Consider the following 20,784-nt stretch of genomic DNA (forward strand, 5'->3'; position numbering starts at 1 on the left):
ACAGGGAATCACCTTGCATGAATAAACTGCTGTCTGAAAGTCACTTCTGTGTTGTTCACAAAATGACTGCCGGTTGAGTTGGCAGCTGAGCTGAGATGGAACTTAATTTGTCTTTGGTTTGCATCGATTCAGCAACCCATCAGCGTGATAGTGGGGACAGGGAGACACCTTCTGCGCCAAGCACAGCAACACTGGCCTTATTAAGAATCGTGGGGCACTTTGCTAAGCTTCTGCACCAGTTCAAAGTGTGCGCCACTGCTGGCAATTTCTTTGTCATTTTAGTGCCATTTTAATGGAGTTTAGTGGGTTTTGTCCATGTGCTACTCATTGTAGCTCTCTCTGTTTCAATGCAGGACTGTGCTTTGGGAGCTGGTTAAAGGCTGTTCACTATCCTTGGAGTTATGTCATTTACTTAACCATGTTTGATGTGATATTAGGAGGATTGTAAATACATGTGTAATGCTCTTGAGGTAACCTTGGATGAATCGTATCGGTGTGCGTGCCCTTAAAACCAAGATTATGCAGATTTCAGTCAGGACGTCTTCAGATTTGAAGATTGAACATGTTGAATCTTTTTCAGACGCAGTTTCGTTCAGATGTGATCAATCTGTTTGTGTGCAGCGGTTGCCGACCAAGACTGAGACCGATTAGTCATAAGGGTGTCAACCAATGGTGAAGCAGGTTTAAGTGACGTAGCTTGTCATGTAACTTGTCACAAGATGACGGAATTTTAACAGCTTCAGTTCCACAGGTAAAAATACATTAGTCTTGAATTGCTGTGAGTGTCCTGAATTAAAAAATATCAGATATGTGCACATTTGAATAGGTTTTACTAATCAAAGGTAAATTATCAATTTACCTTTTTATTATCAATCTACTGACAGCCTATATTTTCTTACTGCGCTAAAACAGAAATAACCGGTGCGTCGATCTCCAATACTAGGTCACAAAACACAAGCCCCTAGATCCACACGCTGAGAAAAAAAAAAACGACAAAGTCAAATAAAAAATCAACAGGTTGGATTTTATTTACCACAGGCTAAAGTGTAGTAGACAAGCTATACAAAAAGTCAAACACTGCCTGAAACGTTTGCACGGTGTAAATGGTCAATTAATTAATAGGCTAAGCGCTTCTTTTGGTTGCCTCGCAGCGCTGTCTCCGCCGTCTAATCAGCATACGATGCCATGCATAATATGAGGGTCGCTATGTTGGGCTAAGTTAATACAAAAATGTGTACAGGGCAGTATTAATTAAATCTGCATACATAGTAATCACCAGGATCTAGTTGTGGTCCGTCTAATTCAGTCTTAGCAGTGTGCGACACCCAGTCGGGAAAAACTCAATTGTGACGTCAAACCAAAACTGAGCACAACTGATGGCAAAATCTGTGCATACTCAGATGAGATGAGTTGGGATGGCTTGAGTCGGGCTGTGTGCAGCGGGCTTTAGAGACATGAAATAAGCTTAAAAAAAACTCATTCCATGACTGCCCCTGGCACGCAGAGTCTAGCATACAGCTTCAAACGATATAATGAAATGGGTACTGTGCATCCTCTTTGTATTGCTGCAATGCTTATGAGCTTAATAGATTAATATGCTTCATTCCATGGTGTCACAGTTTGTTGTGTGATAATTGCAAACTGTAATACGGCAGAAAGGCATTGACTGATATGATGGAACGTCTTGCTTCATTGTGCTTTTCCCACATTGCCTTTTCTCAATACGTTTTTCAATGAACTCGTCTGTATTCCCAATCTGCGGGTGCACTGAAATGAAATATTATTATTTGTATTGAGAGTATTATTACGCAGAGCCCTATACACTTATCCATAATGCAGCATTGTTTGTGTTTTCCACGTAGATTAGATGTGTCGCTTAGTAGCTTTGAGAAAGTATTGCATCCCTTGTGATTTTGAAGGCTTATGAATCTAAATTGAGAAATGTTTTTTTTTTTTTTTTTTACATGCAGATGTAAAAGTAAAGGTAATTGTTTTTTGGTGATAATTTGGCATAAAACCAAACAGCACGAGCAGTATTGTTTTAGTATTTGCTTAAGCCTTCAAGCACCTGTCCTCAGTACTCGCTTGGATTCATTGTAACCTCTTGTGGGAGGGAGATGCAGGACTCATCAGAATCTACTGTAGCAAGACGATCCCATTGCCGTTCAACATAGAGAAAGCACCATTCCATACCATAGCGGTGAGTTGAATCAAGAAATACAGAGCCATCGCAGCCACCAAGCGTGTGAGGGTCAAGGCTGGCTAGCAGCAGGGACACCAGAGGCTGGAGTCGGGAGACGCAGTTAAGCGCTTGGCTGCACACATTTATTTAACAAAAAACAAACAAAAAGACGAGAGAAAGGAACACTAGTTGAAGAACACAAGCACCTGCTACTCTTGAATCCCTAAAGTGTCTCCCAGCTCCTCATATTATGTGGTCAGGCTAAATTGGCGATTAATTACCCAATTTAGCCTGAACACATTCTCACACAATTTTAAGTTTACTTCTGTCAAGTGAGACTAACCAATCCAGCCGTTATTGTCACATGGCTGGCTATTGGAGAAACATCTGCCGAAACACAAGTAAACATATTATTATTTACAACTGCACCACACAAATACATACAACTGTACATGTGCCACAAGATAAAAAGTACTGCCTTTTAACTCACAGCCTGCTTGAAGCCAGTAATACATTGCCAAGCTTTCTTGTCCTCTGTGAACTGCTTGGATATTGCCGCTGCATTGGAGAGGTATGTGCTTTGCTCTGTCTTCATGGTTTAGGGAGAAGCTTTGATAATTGTTGAAACCGCTGCTTAAAAGATCCCTGGGGTGAGTTTAGCTTGCTTTTGTATGCCTTGTCAATAAACAGGTTGACAGTACACAAGCACGGCAGCGTGGGTTTGCTGTGTCCTGCTTGATTACAGTATAGAGTGTGCTGTGCAAACGGACACAACTGCAGTGGGAAGCATATCAAGAACAGACCAGGAAATGCACGCTGTCACTTCTCAGGGCTTGGAGGGTGCAGTTGATTGTTCTCTGCGGGTGTCAGCAGAGATGCAGACCGCTACTCGCTTGGAGCGAGGTCTTTCTCATTTAGATGCGGTCTCTCTGCTGCGGGGGCGAATCGTGCAGAAAAAGACTCCGATCGTTGTGTAGCAGGTTGTGCCAATCCAGGGCTTGCTATGACGGTACCAGAGGTCAGCTGTGCTTACAAGGAATGGCTGGTACACCATGGAAAACGCATTGTGGATGGGGGCTTAGAGGCCCTGCAGTGAGGAGTACAGACCCTGGGGTGTATCCAATTGGTCTTAACAGCGAATTGCAATCACTGGCACAGTGCAAGGCAGTTCCTCCTAGTGTATTTCTTTATTTAACCACATTTTTTAATCGATTTTTAAATGGTGGTGGTATTAAGATCCTAAGATCTTCCACGGTTAAGATCAATAGATTAGTGTAATGAACCCCTGCTCCCCCCAGGTGACACGGTGGCTGTGCATTGGGGCCTCCCCTGCTGAGTTAACTCCTTGGAAAGTTGCCATCCGAACTGACCTGCTGTTCCTTTTAGTTTTTGACCTGTGAGTCTTTTGACACTTTTCCCCCTCCCAACAGTTCCGCTATTGACACAGCCTCCTTCACACAAGCAGGAGACTCTTTATTATCCACTCCACGGCTGAGCGAGCTGTCTCGTTAGCGCGTGTGGCTTGGCTCTTTCAGATGTTTTATTTGGTCGGGGTCCAGCTTTATGAATATTCATTGTGACACTCTGCTGTGTGAAGAAGAAGAAGAAGAAGAAGAAGAATCAAACATGCTCTTTTGGAGAGTGGAAGAGAGCAGCAGAATGGAAATGCGTGGTGTGATTTGTGAAACACAGGCACTAGCTCTACTATTGAAGCCCTGGGATGATCCTTATGTCTGCATTTCTTTTCCCCCCCGACTCCCCTCCGGCACTTCTGCAAGTGTGTATTCCACCTGCTTATTTTAGAATAACCATTCAAATAAACCTTATATATGTTATATGCCAGTACCATACTTAAAATACTGTTTGCAGGCTCCCAAAATCGAAGTTCTCTGCAGTTTTGTCACACAAAAGAGATAATTTACACATGCACTGCACTGATTCAGCTGCACTCCCAAAGTATGTATTTGTACTAAGGATCTGTCATCTGGGTATTACAGTAATTTGCACATTTCTAAAGTATTTCTCTATCTAAACAATTATGCAGACATTACTCTTAGAAAAACAGCATTGGGATGCCATTATAATCCCAGTTTATTACCCACTCTCAGGGTCACACAATTTGTCATCTCAAAAAGAGATGCCATTATCCAAAGTTTTACCAGCAATAGGAGCACAATGGATATGGAACCCATGTTCAGTATTCCTGAGACAGTAGCAGACCGATAGTGTGTATTAATCTAAAACAAACTTGAGCCATGTGCACCATTCTACCGACAGAGCACACCATTATAGCTGCCGCTAGTATAGAACCATTGCATTGCAGTTGATGGCAATTTGGTAAGGATGGTGTAATCTGACAGTAATAAAAACCTCTTAGCCCAATGCTGTCATCACAGTAGTAAAGATGATATTGTGGTGTTTAGCTATTGAAGGGGAAGCCAGTGTATTTCCAGTTCAAACCTGAAGTGGGCTGACATACCAGTGACAGCAGTTCTGTCAGGGGGAGTGCTTAGTAAAGCTCTCCATTCCCCACCACCTTGCTGGAGGATTTCCACACCTAATTCATTCTTCTGCACTTTTTTTTTTATATCACTTCCCTTAAACCTTGCAACCTCCCGTTTTAATATCTAGTTACTGCCGAGCCCTGCACATGCACCTTGCACAAGTTTTCACATTCCAGTCCCAGTTACCTGCTCAAAGTAATTAACGTGTGCATACTGTACTACACCATGCTAATCAGCTAATTAAGTGAGACAGGGTTTAATTGCATATAATTAACACTGCCTCTGAGCTAGGCGCTGAATATTCGCAGAGACGCTGCAATCACATTCAGTAAGTGCGTTGCAGATAAACTGGTGCAGTAATTAGCTGACACACTTCATGTTTAGCACGTTGGTAAAGTTTTGACACTTTGGAACAGCTGTTGTGTTGGACCTTCGAATCTCTCCACTAGTTCAGTTGCCTCTGGCAGTGATATTACTGTTGAGAGCGTCGCTCATCTGCAGAATGGAAACTATCACTGTGCTTGTTTATGGTATTTAGAGTTATTCCTGTTTGCGTGCCACCTCTAAAACATACTTTAACAAAGAAGCGGCTTGCTTTCAAACAGAAATTATACAGCTGAAATACGGGGGTGAAAATGTGAACGAGACTTAAGTACAGTAGGAAATTAGGAAAATGGCGCTTTAGAAACCTTTTAAGAAACGGTGTAATTAATTCTGAACACGTCCTCCTCATTGTATGTGAAACAATAAAGTGGTGTGCTCTTTTAATATCATGTTTATGTTTACAGTATTATCCATGGAAATGCCCTGGCAGAAAAACGTATATAATACTGTTCTGAATTAAAACTAGACACGCGCACACACACACACACACGCCCGTAGCCCCATATCTTCAGACAGGATGCTCACTAAATGATGACAATTGCATTTGCTTGACACCTTTGAAGCTGGGATTGTTGATAACAGCAGCCAGAGCCATGACATTTACAGTAAAAGGATGGCTGACTGAAAGAAGCTCAGAGGCAGGGCATTCTCCAAACACGGGGGTGACGGCCACAGTATGTTTTGTGTCAGTCATGAAGATGGCTGATGCTCTGTTGCAGCACACGTTATTCCTGAAACATCGGCAGCGAGACAGCTAAAACCTGAGAGCTGTCATTTCCTCCGGGATTAACATCTCTAATCCAGCTCCCCTCGCAGGACAGAACTACCCAGGAAATGAAGAAATGTGCCGGGGAGGACAGGACAGTGGAGATAGCGTGGATGAGGGATGGGTTTGCAAAGCCTCCCTTTCAGGGGATGCTGTTGCTGCTGATGGTCAGGAAATGGCTACTTTGAAGACATCAATCAGTACCTGCTGTTTGACTCTAGGGGCATTCTCTTATTGATTTGTAGGGAGCATTGTTCCCTTACTGAGAAGATATTATGTAGAGATAACACCTCTCTAGCTTTTCACCTCGGTGCACCTTATTGGAGTTTAGATAAGCAAAGGGGATTCATGATCATTTTCGCCTTGAAGACAGGCAAAACATTGAAAGACACTTTTTCTACTTAAAAGAAAGTGTATTTTTCTCATGTCCTTGAAGAAAGCTCATGTGGAATTGTGTTATTAACTCTTGATATAATGCTAATGCCATGACTGATGCTCTATCAGTGTTCTATCGGTACACATTCTTCTGCTTCTAGTAAGATCCCTTTTGAATCTGCTTCAGCTGTTTAAATTTCTGCATAAGCAGTCAAGGTCGGCGTGCCACTTCTGTGGGAGGGAGGATTTGGCTAAATAAGAGGGAGATTAGAGATAAGTCCCATTGACACGCTGCGAATGGGCTGCGAGTGCTTTTGAACAGCGATACATACCACATCAAGCAGGTTAAATATTTCAACTGAAAAAGAAGGAATAATTTCCCTTACAGTGGGGAAACTTGACAAGCTAGTTGTTGGTGTGAAGGGTGCTATGCTGTAAATCAAAAGAGTATTTAATTACAATGTTACTAAAAAAAAAAAAAAAGAATGTCGGGATTGGTCCTGACATTCACTACGGTGCTAAAAAATATGAAAGTTTTATGAAAAACCAAAGTGCACAGAGCCGTTTCATTTACCTGTTTATGATAGGCTAACATCAACCCCCGAATACCTAAATCAGTGTACTATAACACACTAGACAAAGATATTCTCCCCCAAAACATTACTTGTATTTTAATACTTGAAAAGTTGAATTCTACTACTAAGTGAAGAAAAAGGGCATGGTCTGGTAACTTTTAGTTTTCTTTGTGTGCGGGACTAACACCAGAGCTCCTGCTTGACATTGGAGCGTTTTCATTCCCTTCAGTGACTTGCTGTCACCACTTTTAATCACAGCGAGGGGGGTGTGTGTGTGATTCACTTCACATGCAGCCCGCCCTCCCCTGAGACCACTTTTACCTGCACAATGGAATACAATTACAGATAAAACAAGAGGCTGCTACACACAATGCATTCACCCCTCATTGCTATTAAACAGGAGTGTTCTTTAGGTCACCTTGGAACGAGCGTGCTGTTAATAAAGTCGGCCTTCATTAAAGAAGTCTTTAGCTTGTTCTCATGCTGTGCTGGGCTGTGTTCTAGCATGCAGGTGCTGTAAACACACATGGGGTGTCTGTGGGTATCGTCACTGGATAACAATACATACTGCTTTCACTGAGATCACCAGTTTTACAATACAGAAGTATATATTTAGGGGTGCTTTTATAATGTACAGTCTGAATAATATTCTAGGATTTGTGTTTTCTGCTGTTTCTTTATTGTTGTGTTATTTATCATGCTGTTTACTCCACTGCTCTGCTGTTAGGTCTGGTTCTAAATGCTGCATTTCTGAAAGTGTTTGACAAATCACAACTATGAGTGTGCAGCGGTAATTTCCGTCCCCTCGGAAACTCCAGTCCTGCTGTACAAGTCATTTCTAAAGCCGGCGAAGTCCAGCTTTTAACAGTGTGTTTAGAAGCAGCGTCCCCGTGGTTTAAAAGGAACGTCAATCAGTAAGCCTGGCAGATGATCATTGGAGAGCAGAAATAGCAACACAGAGTATTGAGCAATACTGTGACCCCCCCCCCCCCAAAAAAAAAGAATGCTCACTGTAAATTACATTTTTAGATGTCTAGTTAAACGTGTTCCAAATATAAAGCAGAATGTTTCTTCAGCATTAATTGTCACAGTGTATCTACAGAGGTCACAGTGTTAGCGGTCATACAGTAGGAGGTGTGCAGTATAAGGTTGTCTCTGTTTTTCATGTACAGGATGATACATCCGTGTTTCACACGCTTGCAGTCTCATCCACGTTACTGTTGAAAACGTAATATTTCTTTTAACGGAGGACTTCTCGTGAAGTTCAAGCGTTTTGGAAATGAAAGTGAATCCGACATCTCTTCTGTGGTGACGATGGTTTATAAAAGCTGAAGTTTGAATCTACTCGATAACGACGCTCGGTTATTGCTGGAGTCTGATGTGTAACGGATTGGGTAGCAGCATCTGTATTACTTGGCATCACTTGAGGAGAAGGAGAAGAAGCAGAAGATATGACTAATCACTCTTAAGAGGGATGAAAGCCTAATGTATTTTTTATCTGATTGAGATGTAGAGATGTGCAATGAATTATGCTTGAAATACTGCCAGTAGATACTTGAAATGTACTAATGGCATGCAAGCACTTTACAGAATATCAACTATTAAATGTCACCACTCTGCAAAATCCCATATATATATATATATATATATATATATCTTATAGTGCTGTATTCTAGCAGAACTATGGTAGTTTTTTCTTCTATGATAGCTTTACTGTAGCATTTCCTAACAATAAGTGATGTCCATCAATATTGAAACTTGTTGGTTTCTGAAAGAAATTCTAAATTGTGTTGGAGTTTCTATAATTTAATTGAAAACATTTAACGCAAGTGGAAGCATGGAAAAAACTTTGCTCTGCTTAACATACAATATAACTCAAGATAACTTCCAGTGATGTTTTCAATTCTACTTATGAATGTCTTATAACTGGCATTGACCCCCCTATTATAACTGCACCACCTGCTGTTGTTGTTGTTGCTCTATAAGCGAGCATTAATTTGTTTTGTTTGGTTATAAAACACAGTAATTGTTCTGTAGTTTCTGTGAAATGTTTATCCTCATTGTTAAACAGAAGTGTTCTCAGGCTGACCTTGAGAAATGTGTTATTCAGCAGCCCCGGGTCGCTATGAATTCTGTGTCTGATGAGTCCTCTGGGGATTAGGAAAGAGAAAGGAATCCGGTCATTATGTATTTAAACACTAGAGGGACCATTTATTTTATCAATCAATCAATCAATCAATCAACCAATCTTTATTTTATATAGCGCCTTTCATAGTGGACCACCAAGATGCACCCAAAGGCTCTTCATTACCAGTCGACACCTGACTTTACATTTTATACCAGCGTAAAACATTTCAGGAATGGAACTTCAATTACTGTGGTCTTACTGCAAGTTTTGGTTTTTCCTCTCCTATTGCGTGACCTAATTAAGCCTACTGTAATACCTGCTATGGCTAACAGCCTGCTCTGCAGTGGATGGGAGGGGGGGGGGTTGGTGGGTGGATGGCTTGTACAACACGTCTACCTTTAGGGCTTCATTTTAGCACTTCACTCAAAAATGATTTCTCTGGTTTGTTGCCTTGGGCAGAAAAAACCTTAAGGGCTGAATGATAATATGATCCACATTGGGGAAGGCTGCAGCACATCGCCAACCATCCCATACTAGAACTGCCTCCTAGTATTACACCAATGCATCGTTCTCATTGAACTGTCCCAAGCGAGAGTCTTAACCGCTCTACAAAAGGGTGGTTCCCCCTCGACTCTTGTATCCCATTCCCTCGTCTTGCTCGTAGCGCCCATGACAGCAGTGCAGGAAAGCATCCCCTTTGCGCCATCACATTTAATATGGAAACCTCCTCTGTAGATTCCTGGAGACTCCCCAACTGAATCATTGTCTTGAGTAGCCGCAGTCAAAGGTGTCTGCAGCACCACATTCCAGTGTGGTTAGATCACCTTAGCCTCCTCCGAGGTGCGGATGTATCATTAACTAAGCGGCCACATGCTGGGGGGGGGGGAGGCTCTGACTGCAAAAATCATATCCTTTCAACTTTACTGTAGATCAAATGACAGCACAATCCATTCGGAGCCGATACAGAATGCTGCTTAGAGAATGTGTCGGAGCAGCAAAAAGACTGCTGAGCATGGCTTGGGGTCTGACTCGGACACGGGTTACAGTACTGAGAGATGCATTTCCAGGGAATGCAAAACTGTGCCTTCCAGCCAGCCCACGCAATGATATCAACTCTCCCAATCGAAGTTAAAAGCGTTGGCATCTTTTCTGACTGGAGGACGGATCACGGTTATCAAAGTGAATCACTCTAGCAGTGATGTGAAATGTTTCCCGTCACGTAGTGTCTGGAGATATAGCCCTACCAGTGCCTGTATTCCACACACTAGCCGTGGCTTCTCCTTTGGATCTGCACACTCCAGCTAACAATAGTAACCCAATGCATGCATGCAGATCCAAGTTGCTTATTTTTAGTATTATATTTTCAATCGCTGGTGGTATGAAAAGACAAAATGCTGATGCTATTAAATAAAAGAAACGTGCCACTAATTGTATGTAGTGTATTATAAGCAGCTTCAGAGAAGCAAAACAATTCCATTTCATTTAGAAAGAGCAACGTCAGCACTAGCACCGGTATGTAGAATGTTAGTGTAGTATGTATTCACATGGTTATTTATTCATATTTAAATGAAGCTTCAGATCAAGACATCACTTTTACTTACTTCATATTCCGTCAGGAAATGGCTTTACAGTAAATTGCTGCTTTAAATCTCAAGGGTCTGGTTATGGAAACAATTGCATCAGGAGTACCATTGTGCATTCTCAAGCCTGTCACATTAACTAATGCCACAAGAGCCCAGGGCACAGAATAGCAGTTGCCAAGGCAGCCCTGTGAAGGCCTCTTAAGCCTTGTCACTTGTGTACTCTTTAAAAATAAAAACAGAATAAGAACACAGCACTGTAACAATAAGGTAAAAGCCTTCAACTTGCTGGTGTACTGGAGGAAGCCGTGGTATTTTGAAGGCTCTGATTCTCTGTGTATACAAACTAATCTCTGCTGTAGCTTTAAAAGTCACCTCCGTACTTCCATTCCAGGTCTTTGTTCCAACCATGTTCTTAGTTGGTAAGTGGAACCAATTAAACCACTCTTAATCATTCAGTGCTGCCCGTTAAACCTGGACTGGAGCCTAGGCAATTCTAAGTGCACTTGTCCCAAGGCTTCCACTGTCAGAGAGCTTGACACAAAGCCAGCTCCATGTTTTGTCAGCTTTATAAATGTCTGCCGAATCGGTTTGGAAGCCTCTGGAAGTTGAGCCCCTTGTTAATGAAATGGCACTTTGATTTGCACTGGGCGCACACAATGCTAACTGTTGACCATTGTTTCTCTCTGTAAATATTTTGTCAGCACGTTGCATATCAGATGGCAGAGCCAAATATGCTGCTAAATATAGCTGAACATTCAAGCATTCAGGCATGTTCATTGTTACAGATGGGACGGCAGATCCCCACGTGTGTGTGTGTGTGTGTGTCGTGAAGAATAATAATATTATTAATTACTGCTTTATAAGGATAAGGATTTTGTATTGCAGTAAAAACAACTGAGTGGCCGCCTCCCCTTTGTGACTTATTCTTTATGAAGAAAGAAGCCTCATCTGTATTACATTTGATCCCACGCCTCCTTTTAGACCCTTTGGGTTGAATTTGGGTATTATCTTATCAGCTTTGACATGTTTTTAACAGATTAGATTGAACACAGACAGCGTGCGTGTCTGCAGTGGTTTGGAGTCCATATTGAGTGACTGTTCTGGACGTATGATCTGGCTGTTATTCGTGATTCAAGTCAAGCATTCACACTGTAGCTGCTGTTTACTGTCGTGTTGTTAGAAACCTTGTCTCGATGGGTCAGACCCTACATAATGAATGAATGAATGAATGAATTCATAAGAAGTACATACATTAAATGCACTTGCAGGTCAGAGTAGCAGTTTCATCTTTTTAAAAGTTGATGTGCAGAAATAGATAGCTGGCTGTCTGCCACGGTAAACTGCAAGGCCCATCTCCACCGGTGTATCATTCCAGTGCCAAAGCTGGGATCAGAACAGATGTGCATTGTAAATAATCACAATATAAACGTGGTGAGGCAGCGCCTGTCCTTGGGAGGATGTCTGTTAGCTGACTGGCAACAAGACAGATTTGCAGACTTGCAGTCCCTCATTACAAAGCAGCTGTCAGGAGCCACTGTTGAAAGCGTTTTGGCAGAGTTTTTTTTTTCTTTTCTTTCTTTGGTGTATATTTGTATGACTTGATAAAGATCTTGCCCTGGGACACCACTTTAAAAGAAAAAAAAAAAAAAAGCCGATCTGACAATCTAGATCAAAGCAGTCTCTTTGGGTTGATTCGTACCCTTCAACCCTGTCAGCGTGTCTCGTTTCTGCAGTGGTTCCTTCAACCCAGCCCCCCAGAAGCACTGCCTGTCCCTCGGTAACAGAGCTCCAAAGTCCCAAACAGGACAAATCCCTTCTCACCAAGCAGCGCTCTCCAAACAGCCTAAACATGCAGTCGCTTCATCCCAAAGGCAGCGCACTTTATATTCTATAGCCTACTTCGATTTTATTAATATCAGGCTTGATTGTGTTTTCTACAGAACACAGAATCAAGAGAATATGTAATAGTCTGTGATACGACTCCCAAAATGAGTTCCGTGCCAGAGTCATTATGAGCAATGGCATCCTGCAGGCATGAAGATTGGCCATGGACAGTTCAATATCACAGCACAGAACTTATTGCTTTACTGGCGAGCCTCCTGCTGGGTGCTGAAGCATGGGGGCTGGTTAACCTTCGCAGTGCAGTTGAGAGAGGATTTCTCACACGCTCTGCTGCGTCAGGTGACGAGAGTCGGGTCTGTCATACAAAGACAGCAAGAGAGAATACACTCTCAAATGAATTGGAGGTAGCAACTGAACATTTATAAATGTATTAGAAGTCATTAAATCGAAATAATAATAATAAAAAAAAACAGGTGTTTAATCTGTTTATGTCAATTCTATTGTGGATTAAATGTTCTGAATTAATTACATTCTGAGTGCCAGATCTACACTCTCAGCGACATTATTACTAGCTGCTAATAGGTTCCAATGGTGACGTAAATATCTTGTGTGTGTGTATATATATATATATATATATATATATATATATATATATATATATATATATATATATATAAAAATATACTGTATGTACTGTAAGCCTTTGCAATGTGTAATTATTTATCATGCATTCCATGCACATCATATTGGGTTACAGACTTTCAATAAATTACTTTAGAGTCATGTTTAAAAAATAATAATAATCCACTGGGAGTGTGGCATATGTCTCCCTGTCAAATTGTCTCTTCAATCCACTTTATCCTGTTGCGGCTTCTAACATATAAATACCACAGCATGAAAGTGCATTAAACTGACAGCTCGAGCAATCCCTTTGGTAAAATATTGCTCTTAAATGATGCATTTTAATGCTTTGTGTGGATTTCATTTATTTATGTATTTATTTATGTTTGCTGTGAGTTTTCAGTTCAAAGTGTGTATTTAATTTCAGTAGCGTTGGGACAACAGAATAAATTGTTCAAAACCAGCCAGCAAAAAGCATCGAGTAACAGGCAGGGCCTGAGAACAGAAAATTGATTTTATGTAACAATTCACTTCAATGAGGCAGCGGTGGCTTGTTCTGGAGCCGCAGTGCTTTCTTTTGGGAGCTGTACTGAGCGCTGTGAAAGCTGCCTGGGGACCGTCCTGTCAAGTGGCAGTCAATACAAAGTGATCCTGCATCGCAAAGCAACGCAAATCACAGCCTTTCTCAATCTGTTGATTTGTACCCTGAAAAAAAAAAAAAAAGCCAAATCTTCTCGCTCACAAGTTTAGCAACCACCACGCACGTGTGGGTGTACTTCAGGAATGAGTCGGTTCCCTAATGTATCACACCACTGCTCAGCCTGTACGGAAGAACAAAGAGAAAGGCCAAAGAGCCTAATCAAGCTCTGCATTCTCAGGAGACTGACAGGTTCTACTGGCAGGGTCACAATGACCCTGTAATAACTTGTGCATTCTACAAACTTGCAGCTCGTGCAGCTCGTGCCTAGCCAAGGTGATGGAACATCCCTGAATGCATTAACGCAGTAATCACAAGAGTTCAAATCTACAGATTGGTGGGAAGTGAGTTTGTTACTTGAGGTTACTTCCATGCTATCCGAAGCATGCGTTGAGCGTGAATCTCACAGTACCTGATTACAGGTCTATTCTTCATTCTCCTTTAATATTCAGATAATAGCGCTGTATCCCTCAGTGCTGCCCAGCATTGCTTTGATGGTTTCCTTTAGTTCCCTTACATCTTGCAGTAAAGTACCGAAAATGATCAGCTGTGTAGAAGTTCAGTGCTTGCTGGGCTGGTGTGCTTTAAGGCAGAACGGAGAGACTTGTTTTGATTCTGCTCTATCTTACCTGCTCTTTGTTTCTTCTTTGTCCTTCTTCCACAGAGCTCAGTTTAATCAAGGTGTGAATTTCCTGAGCCTGAAGCCCAGCAACGCCGGCACGTGGGATATTAGACAAGAATCAGGAATGGGAAAGTCCGCTGTTTCTGTCCGCTGTCAAAGGAAAAGGACTTCTTCAGGAAACAGGTATGGCAAACGCAAAGCGTTCTTCCCAGGGAGCGGTGTCTGTTGTTTGGTAATGACCACTCCGCTCCATGGGGTTCATAATGTTTGTAGAAACGAGCCAGACTTTTTAAAATGTTACACTAGCAGAATGGCATGATCACCTGTTTAGAACTGGCACTGGATCAATGTGCTTTTTTTATGTATATTGACTCTGTGTTAAACTATCCTACCATGGAGCAGCATGGTGCTGGAGGAGTGGGGACAATATGAAGCAACCTTTAGCTTATTTCTAGAGAAATCTGTGCTGTCTTTCCAAATGGCATTATTAAGCATATAAGTCATATATGATAACCCTCAATGGTGCTTATTAGTCTCACAGTTGATCAGGTTTCTAAATACTGTATAAGTCTGCAGCAGTACCTTCACCACCAGTATTGCTTTTAAATAAAATCTAGCGAGGGGGGGGGGGGGGGGGGGATGGATAAGAAATCTCCCAGTGTTAATTAACTTGAGAGCTCCTGGCTTTGTTAACTGTAATGGTTTTACAAGGATCAAGACACAGTGCTGATGGAGCCTAAGTTACTGTGACAGGTATCATTTCACGGATTACAGAAACATACGAACGCAAGGCAGTCGCATTAACTGGGTTGCCTGCAGCTTTCTTATTTTGTAGTTTTCAGAAGTGCACTTTATAAAGTTTCATCCAGGAAAGTGCTGCAGTTAATTCAACTCTGTGCCCCAGATCTTTCTAATCGGGAGAGCCACCACACTAGAGAAGGTGTCTCAACAAGCAGATCTTTGTTGTTCACACACAGGAGCATCTTTTCATGGTAATATACCACGTGCATGATATATGAGATGAGATGCGGGGAAAGTGAATACCGGATCATTACAAGGGCACTTAGAGGGTGTTTAAGAGATGTAGACAGCGTGACTAAATTGGTGAAAAAAAGCATTGCAAAGCCCAGAGAGGTATGGTAAAGCATATAAAAAAGACAAACCATTGTAAACTATGCATAGTATAATCATGGGAAAAGCATGGGAAAACTGCCAAACTACCATGCAAAAGTACAGTGGTAGAGCATTATAAGGGCCAGCCAGCGCCTAAAGTATTTGATTGATCCTGGTGTGCAATTGGGCAATTCAGGACTAGGATTTTGCCTGTGTTTGGAATAGACTGAAAAGAGAGTACCACTGGATTATAGTAACAATGTCAAATCACACGTAAAGGGTTAGGATTAGGGTTAGAATGAAAAAAAAACACACACATTTATCAGATTTTTTTTGTCTTTAGGATTTAAAATTGCACAAGAAATTGAAGGATTGCTTTACTTGATGGCCAAGCAGTCAAGCAGTCTACTCTGAGTGCCTAACGAAGACATTGAACACATTTTGTATCCTGTGCTTTTCAAGTGACAACTCTATCTATTTATCTTCTCCATTCCCCATATGCTCACAGGGGGGACCGTCTTAAAAAGAAAATTCGATATTGCTCAAACAGCCACAATGGGAGCGTCTGTCAGCTGGAGGCTTAGTGAATAACTTACTCGCAATTGGCTGTTCACATGGATTGAAGAAAATGAAGTTTTGATCTTTTTAGCAGATTCCTGTCTTGTATAGGATTAGTCTGGGCATCTCCCAGAAGGAAAATCCAATGCTTTCTAGGGCATCTCCGGTCCCAACAAATTGTTTGTCATTTACGGTTTAGTCAGCCACCTTATACTGCCTGTTTCTGTTTCCACTGTATCTACGGTAAGACACTTTTCAATGCAGTTGAGATATAAAAATAAGAAATTGAACTGAACCTTGATTTTCAAATAAAGCCCTCTCTCCTCTCTCCAGTGGATGCTCACTCAATGCTGTAGGTAGGGGTTTGTTTGAAGGTCATGGGTCTAACTTACTGACTCTGAAGGCCATCATTATTGAAAGACTGCCTGCCCGTTTGGAAGAGGGAGAAATCCTACTTGTGCAGCACTCAAAGTGACAGTGGTGAGACACTGACAGCAGTGTGAGCTCACTGACCCTCAATGCATTGATCAGGCCTCAGCTGGGAATATTCTTGAGAAAACAAAAGAAGAGAGTTTGGATTGAACTGCCAATTTTATTATGCACTGCTGAAAAAAAAACAACAAAAACTACTAAACTAAATCAATCTTCCAAAGCATTCCTGTGCAATTTAACCAGCTAGTCCCCATCTTCGAAACCTCTTTTAAATGAGGAGCGTAGCGGAGGAGATTGGGTCGTTCCCTTCGGGGAAATTCACAGCCAAGTCTGTCCCGGAGACTCGGCTTAAACACCTTCTGAGTCACTTAGCAAAAGCTTCAGCTGTCTGTGTGCAGCCTCCTAATTCAATAACACAGACAAACAAAGCAAATCATTCACCCACTAAAAGCATGCTGACCTTTTTCCTGATCAGTGCAGTTGTGCTTCTTTGAGCTTCAGATTGTGAAGCGCGTTGAGATCCATTTCATCAGCGGTGAAGATCAGCATGCGATAGCGCCAGGCGGGTGAAGCATGAATGTCTTCACCACATCAGCTGAGATTTTCTGTTTGTTTTATCTGCTGGGACTCGGATGCTGCGTGTTTGTGAAGTAAAGCATTGGCTGGCAGTGTCGGAATAGATATGCGTCAAAGCATTTATGATACAGACTGCCTCGGTTTGCATTTTATTTAGAATCTGTCTGGAAATGTTTCTGTTCACGCTGAGCATCACCACATGTAGAATAATAAGTGAGTTCCCATTGTCTGTATCAGAGGTAGTGAATTTAGAAACAGCTATTTTATTTTTGTTAAAATGACCGTTCTGACTGTGTGAAGTAGGCTGGTCTTCGCTGGGGACTCTGACGGGAGCGTCACATTGGCCCAGGCGATCCCGTGGGTTAGGGAGGTAAAACCAGCAGGGACTGTTTCTCCTCATCGCTCTGCAGTGAACCGTGCTGGCCAGATGGCCAGTGAGCTCAGAGCAGACACCTGCAGGGCTGGCCTTTGTTGTTAGGGTTGGGGTTGGGGTTGAGTTTAGGGTTAGGGGTAATGTTAGTGACAGAATTGAACAGAATTAACAATGATAATACAACTGCAGCAACATTCCTTTTCAATATCCTCAATATATTTTATTAATGTAAATCTACATAACTGAAATTAATTTTAAACTCTTTGTTCTTGCAGTCATACAATAAGATCCAACCTTTGTATTATTATTTAAAAAAAAAAGAAAAAAAAAAGTGAATATTAGGTGTTATTTAAACACTGGGATATACATTCAGATGGCAATTATGGAAACACAATATAATTTGACTTATTTTAATATTAGGAACAGTACAATAAAAATGCAGTTATTTCTAAAATAAATAAACCGTGAAGTCTATTTTGCCTCCATAAAATAAGCTGTTTATATGTAAATGAGCACTTTTGGAAGCTGTAATCTGAGATGCTCAATAGGGACGCACGGCAGTAGAGAAGAGCCATTATCTGAATGTATTCATTATTTATATAGTTTTAAGACAGGTGTCCCCAGGTAGGTATTTTTCTTCCAAGGCAAGTGAAAGCTACATTTCCCCTTCCTCAGGAGAAAACAGCTCTGCAGGTAATTAGGGCACTTTCCTCGCTTGTTCTTCCAGCAAGTATTCTCCTCTGAATGTGTGTTTAATTTTTATGCAGGTGATGTCAAAACCCAGCAGGCTTTCTTCTGCTGATCCAGTACTCTCCTGAGCTACTGGCTTCAGAGTTAGTGCCATCTCGGCACAGGCTAGAAGTTAAAATGAGGCTCAGGTAATTGGACATCAAACAATGATGTTTATAGAAAAATGTATCCATCTTCAGTCTGAGAGCTTGCATCAAATATGTGTGAGCTTATTGATTTTAAAAAAAGTTTTGTTAGAATAGTTTTGTTAAATGTTAGAATATTTGTGTGTGAGCAAAGTAAATTGTGCTCAAGTTTATTGTAAGCTAAACTGTATCTCAATACTGCTCCCATTCCAATCCAAGGAAAAGTTTTAGAATAATGTATGCTGTGCTTTTAGTGTTGCAAAAAAATAGCCCAAAATGTCTACTTTAACTTTGAGATTTGGATGCATTAAGCTGCTGTATTGTGTACAGAAGCAACGTTGTTTTGTTCACATGAAAATAGATTTCACATTGTCATGATGGAACATACTTTGTACATGGTGGGTTTCTACATTTTAAAACACGCCACTGTTTAGGCCATTAGAATAGACTCCCTTGTTTTTAGGGGGTGCACGGGTGCAGAAGGCTGCTTTTAATATACATGCATTTTTCAAGACACAATCCCACTGATGTGCAGAGTTATTTAATATGCTTCAGGTTTGCAGGTTTGAGGCTGCTGTCTCGCAGGGGCATTCAGTGCTAGGCTTCCCAGCACAATTCAGCTTTGTGTGCGGAACCTTCTCTCCAATTGCCTCTTACTTTAGGGATGTCAAAGTTTACACTTGATTGTGATTAAATAATCCTTTGAACAGCCCTGACCGAAAGTACACCCTCGATACTCTAACTGCATCTTGGAAGATATTCTGCCATCAGGATGAGCTGTCAAACATCAGACTAGCCAGGGAGGGAGAGAAAACCGAATCAAATGTGATAAATGACCCCGAGAAGAGACAAGTTTCTGACAGCTCGTAATATCTTGCAGGGTAAGAAGACTGGTCTAACCCTTGGTAAAAAGCTTCAGGAGACTTCAAATACACGAGCCGGTGTGCTTTTATACAGTAGCTTTATATCCTTTTAAGAAAACATAAAATGATTATTGTGCTTCCAGATGTGAAGAGCCTGTAGCCCCACTGAGACTCATATTATACAGGAGAATAACCTGGACAGCAATTCGTGTCTCTGTGTATGTGTTAATTGAGCATTAACAAAGCTTTTGAGGATGTTAATCTCTATTTTCATCTGTTTGCATTACTTGACTAACGTCCTATTATATAGTTGTTTCTTGCCATGCTAACTCCTCGAGCATGTCCCCAGGCTCATTGTGTGGGGTGGGGTGAGGTGAGGATACATTAGCATTGTGCTGTGAAGCAGACAGGTAAAGCATGGTGTGCTGAATCCTGTGCAGCTCTGATAAATGATAACTCAGTCTTTAAAGAAACACGTTTTTCGTTGGAAGGAACAGTACATAACTGTTTACTGATCTAAACAGAAACAGCAATAGATAACCCTGCAGAACACACTGAATAGGGTATTAAAGGAGTACCACGATATTAGGGACGCGTACTGCAGGGGAAGCACAATAGCACTTTAACCATTTGATTAAGCTATCAAAGAAGACAGGCAGCACAAGCTGAAGATACTCCCTACTGGTGACTTCAGAGTATGTTGAGGAACATAAAAGAGAAACTGCGCTGAAAGGCATGAATTAAACGGACCTTTTAATAATTCAAGTCAGTTTTTTTTTGTCCCCATTCTCTGTTGTTTCAATGCCACTAAACATGGGAAATGTTTCCTAGCAGTGTGTAGTTTGATTCTGACCTAGGCTTGAATCTGCTGTTTTGAGAAAGGTAACGCATGTAACACAGCAACAGAGGAAAAAAGCACGAGAACATGGAACTGGAAGCGTTTTTCCATGTTCCACTTCCCTTTGGGAGATTTTGACCTTTAAAACATTTGTATTAATTCCTCATTCTTTTTACTCAAATAGTAAAATAAAGTGCTTTCAGCTTATGCATATGACACTATAGATTGTACTGTTTATATACCACAATGTCGCCAAAATTGAATTGTTTCCCAAGGTGCACACATTTCACAAACCCGTATGATTTTTGACTCTAGAACACCCGATTTTTACAAAATGTAAAAAAAAATCAAAAAAAAATCACATGTTTGTTGTGATAACTGAAAAAAGAAAATGTGAATATTAATATGTACTGGAATGAGTCTGAACACATTTTTGCAGCATGCCCACGCTGAATTTGTTAGCAGGAAGCTTGTCACTCTGCAGTTCATACCACCAGTAACAGCCATGCATTTTTTATTATCATTACTGGACCAATAGGACCGGAAAATCCAAATGACTCCTGATGCATGAAATTAGGATCCAAAGCAAATTCTAACCCATCTGAATATGATGTGTTAAAATGTAATCTGCTATTACCATAGCTGGGCTACAATAAGAGAGCCCCTTAGTTATTAGCTGGGTTCACGAGTCTCGTATCTTAATGACCATCAAGCTATGTTCAATTTATTCACCAGGTTACATCGGTCACAGCTGATAAATACAAGCCAGGGTTTGCTGTTAGTTTTCTTTTTTAAATAGGCCCTTTTTCTATGATCCAAATGCACATAGTCTTGATGGCCTGAAAGCCATTTAAACTACATGCTACAGAGGATGGTC

General features: G+C 41.2%; 1 protein-coding gene across 1 annotated transcript in view; it reads left to right on the forward strand.

Moving 5' to 3' along the window:
- Window positions 1-20,784, forward strand: part of LOC117426370 (transmembrane protein 132C-like) — a 102,715-nt gene that overhangs the window by 35,401 nt on the left and 46,530 nt on the right. Inside the window, exon 3 of the mRNA XM_059032785.1 lies at window positions 14,322-14,462. Coding sequence (XP_058888768.1) covers window positions 14,322-14,462 — 141 coding nt within the window. The remainder of the gene's footprint in view (window positions 1-14,321; window positions 14,463-20,784) is intronic.

This window comes from Acipenser ruthenus, chromosome 11, assembly GCF_902713425.1.
Source record: "Acipenser ruthenus chromosome 11, fAciRut3.2 maternal haplotype, whole genome shotgun sequence".
Lineage (NCBI taxonomy): Eukaryota > Metazoa > Chordata > Actinopteri > Acipenseriformes > Acipenseridae > Acipenser > Acipenser ruthenus.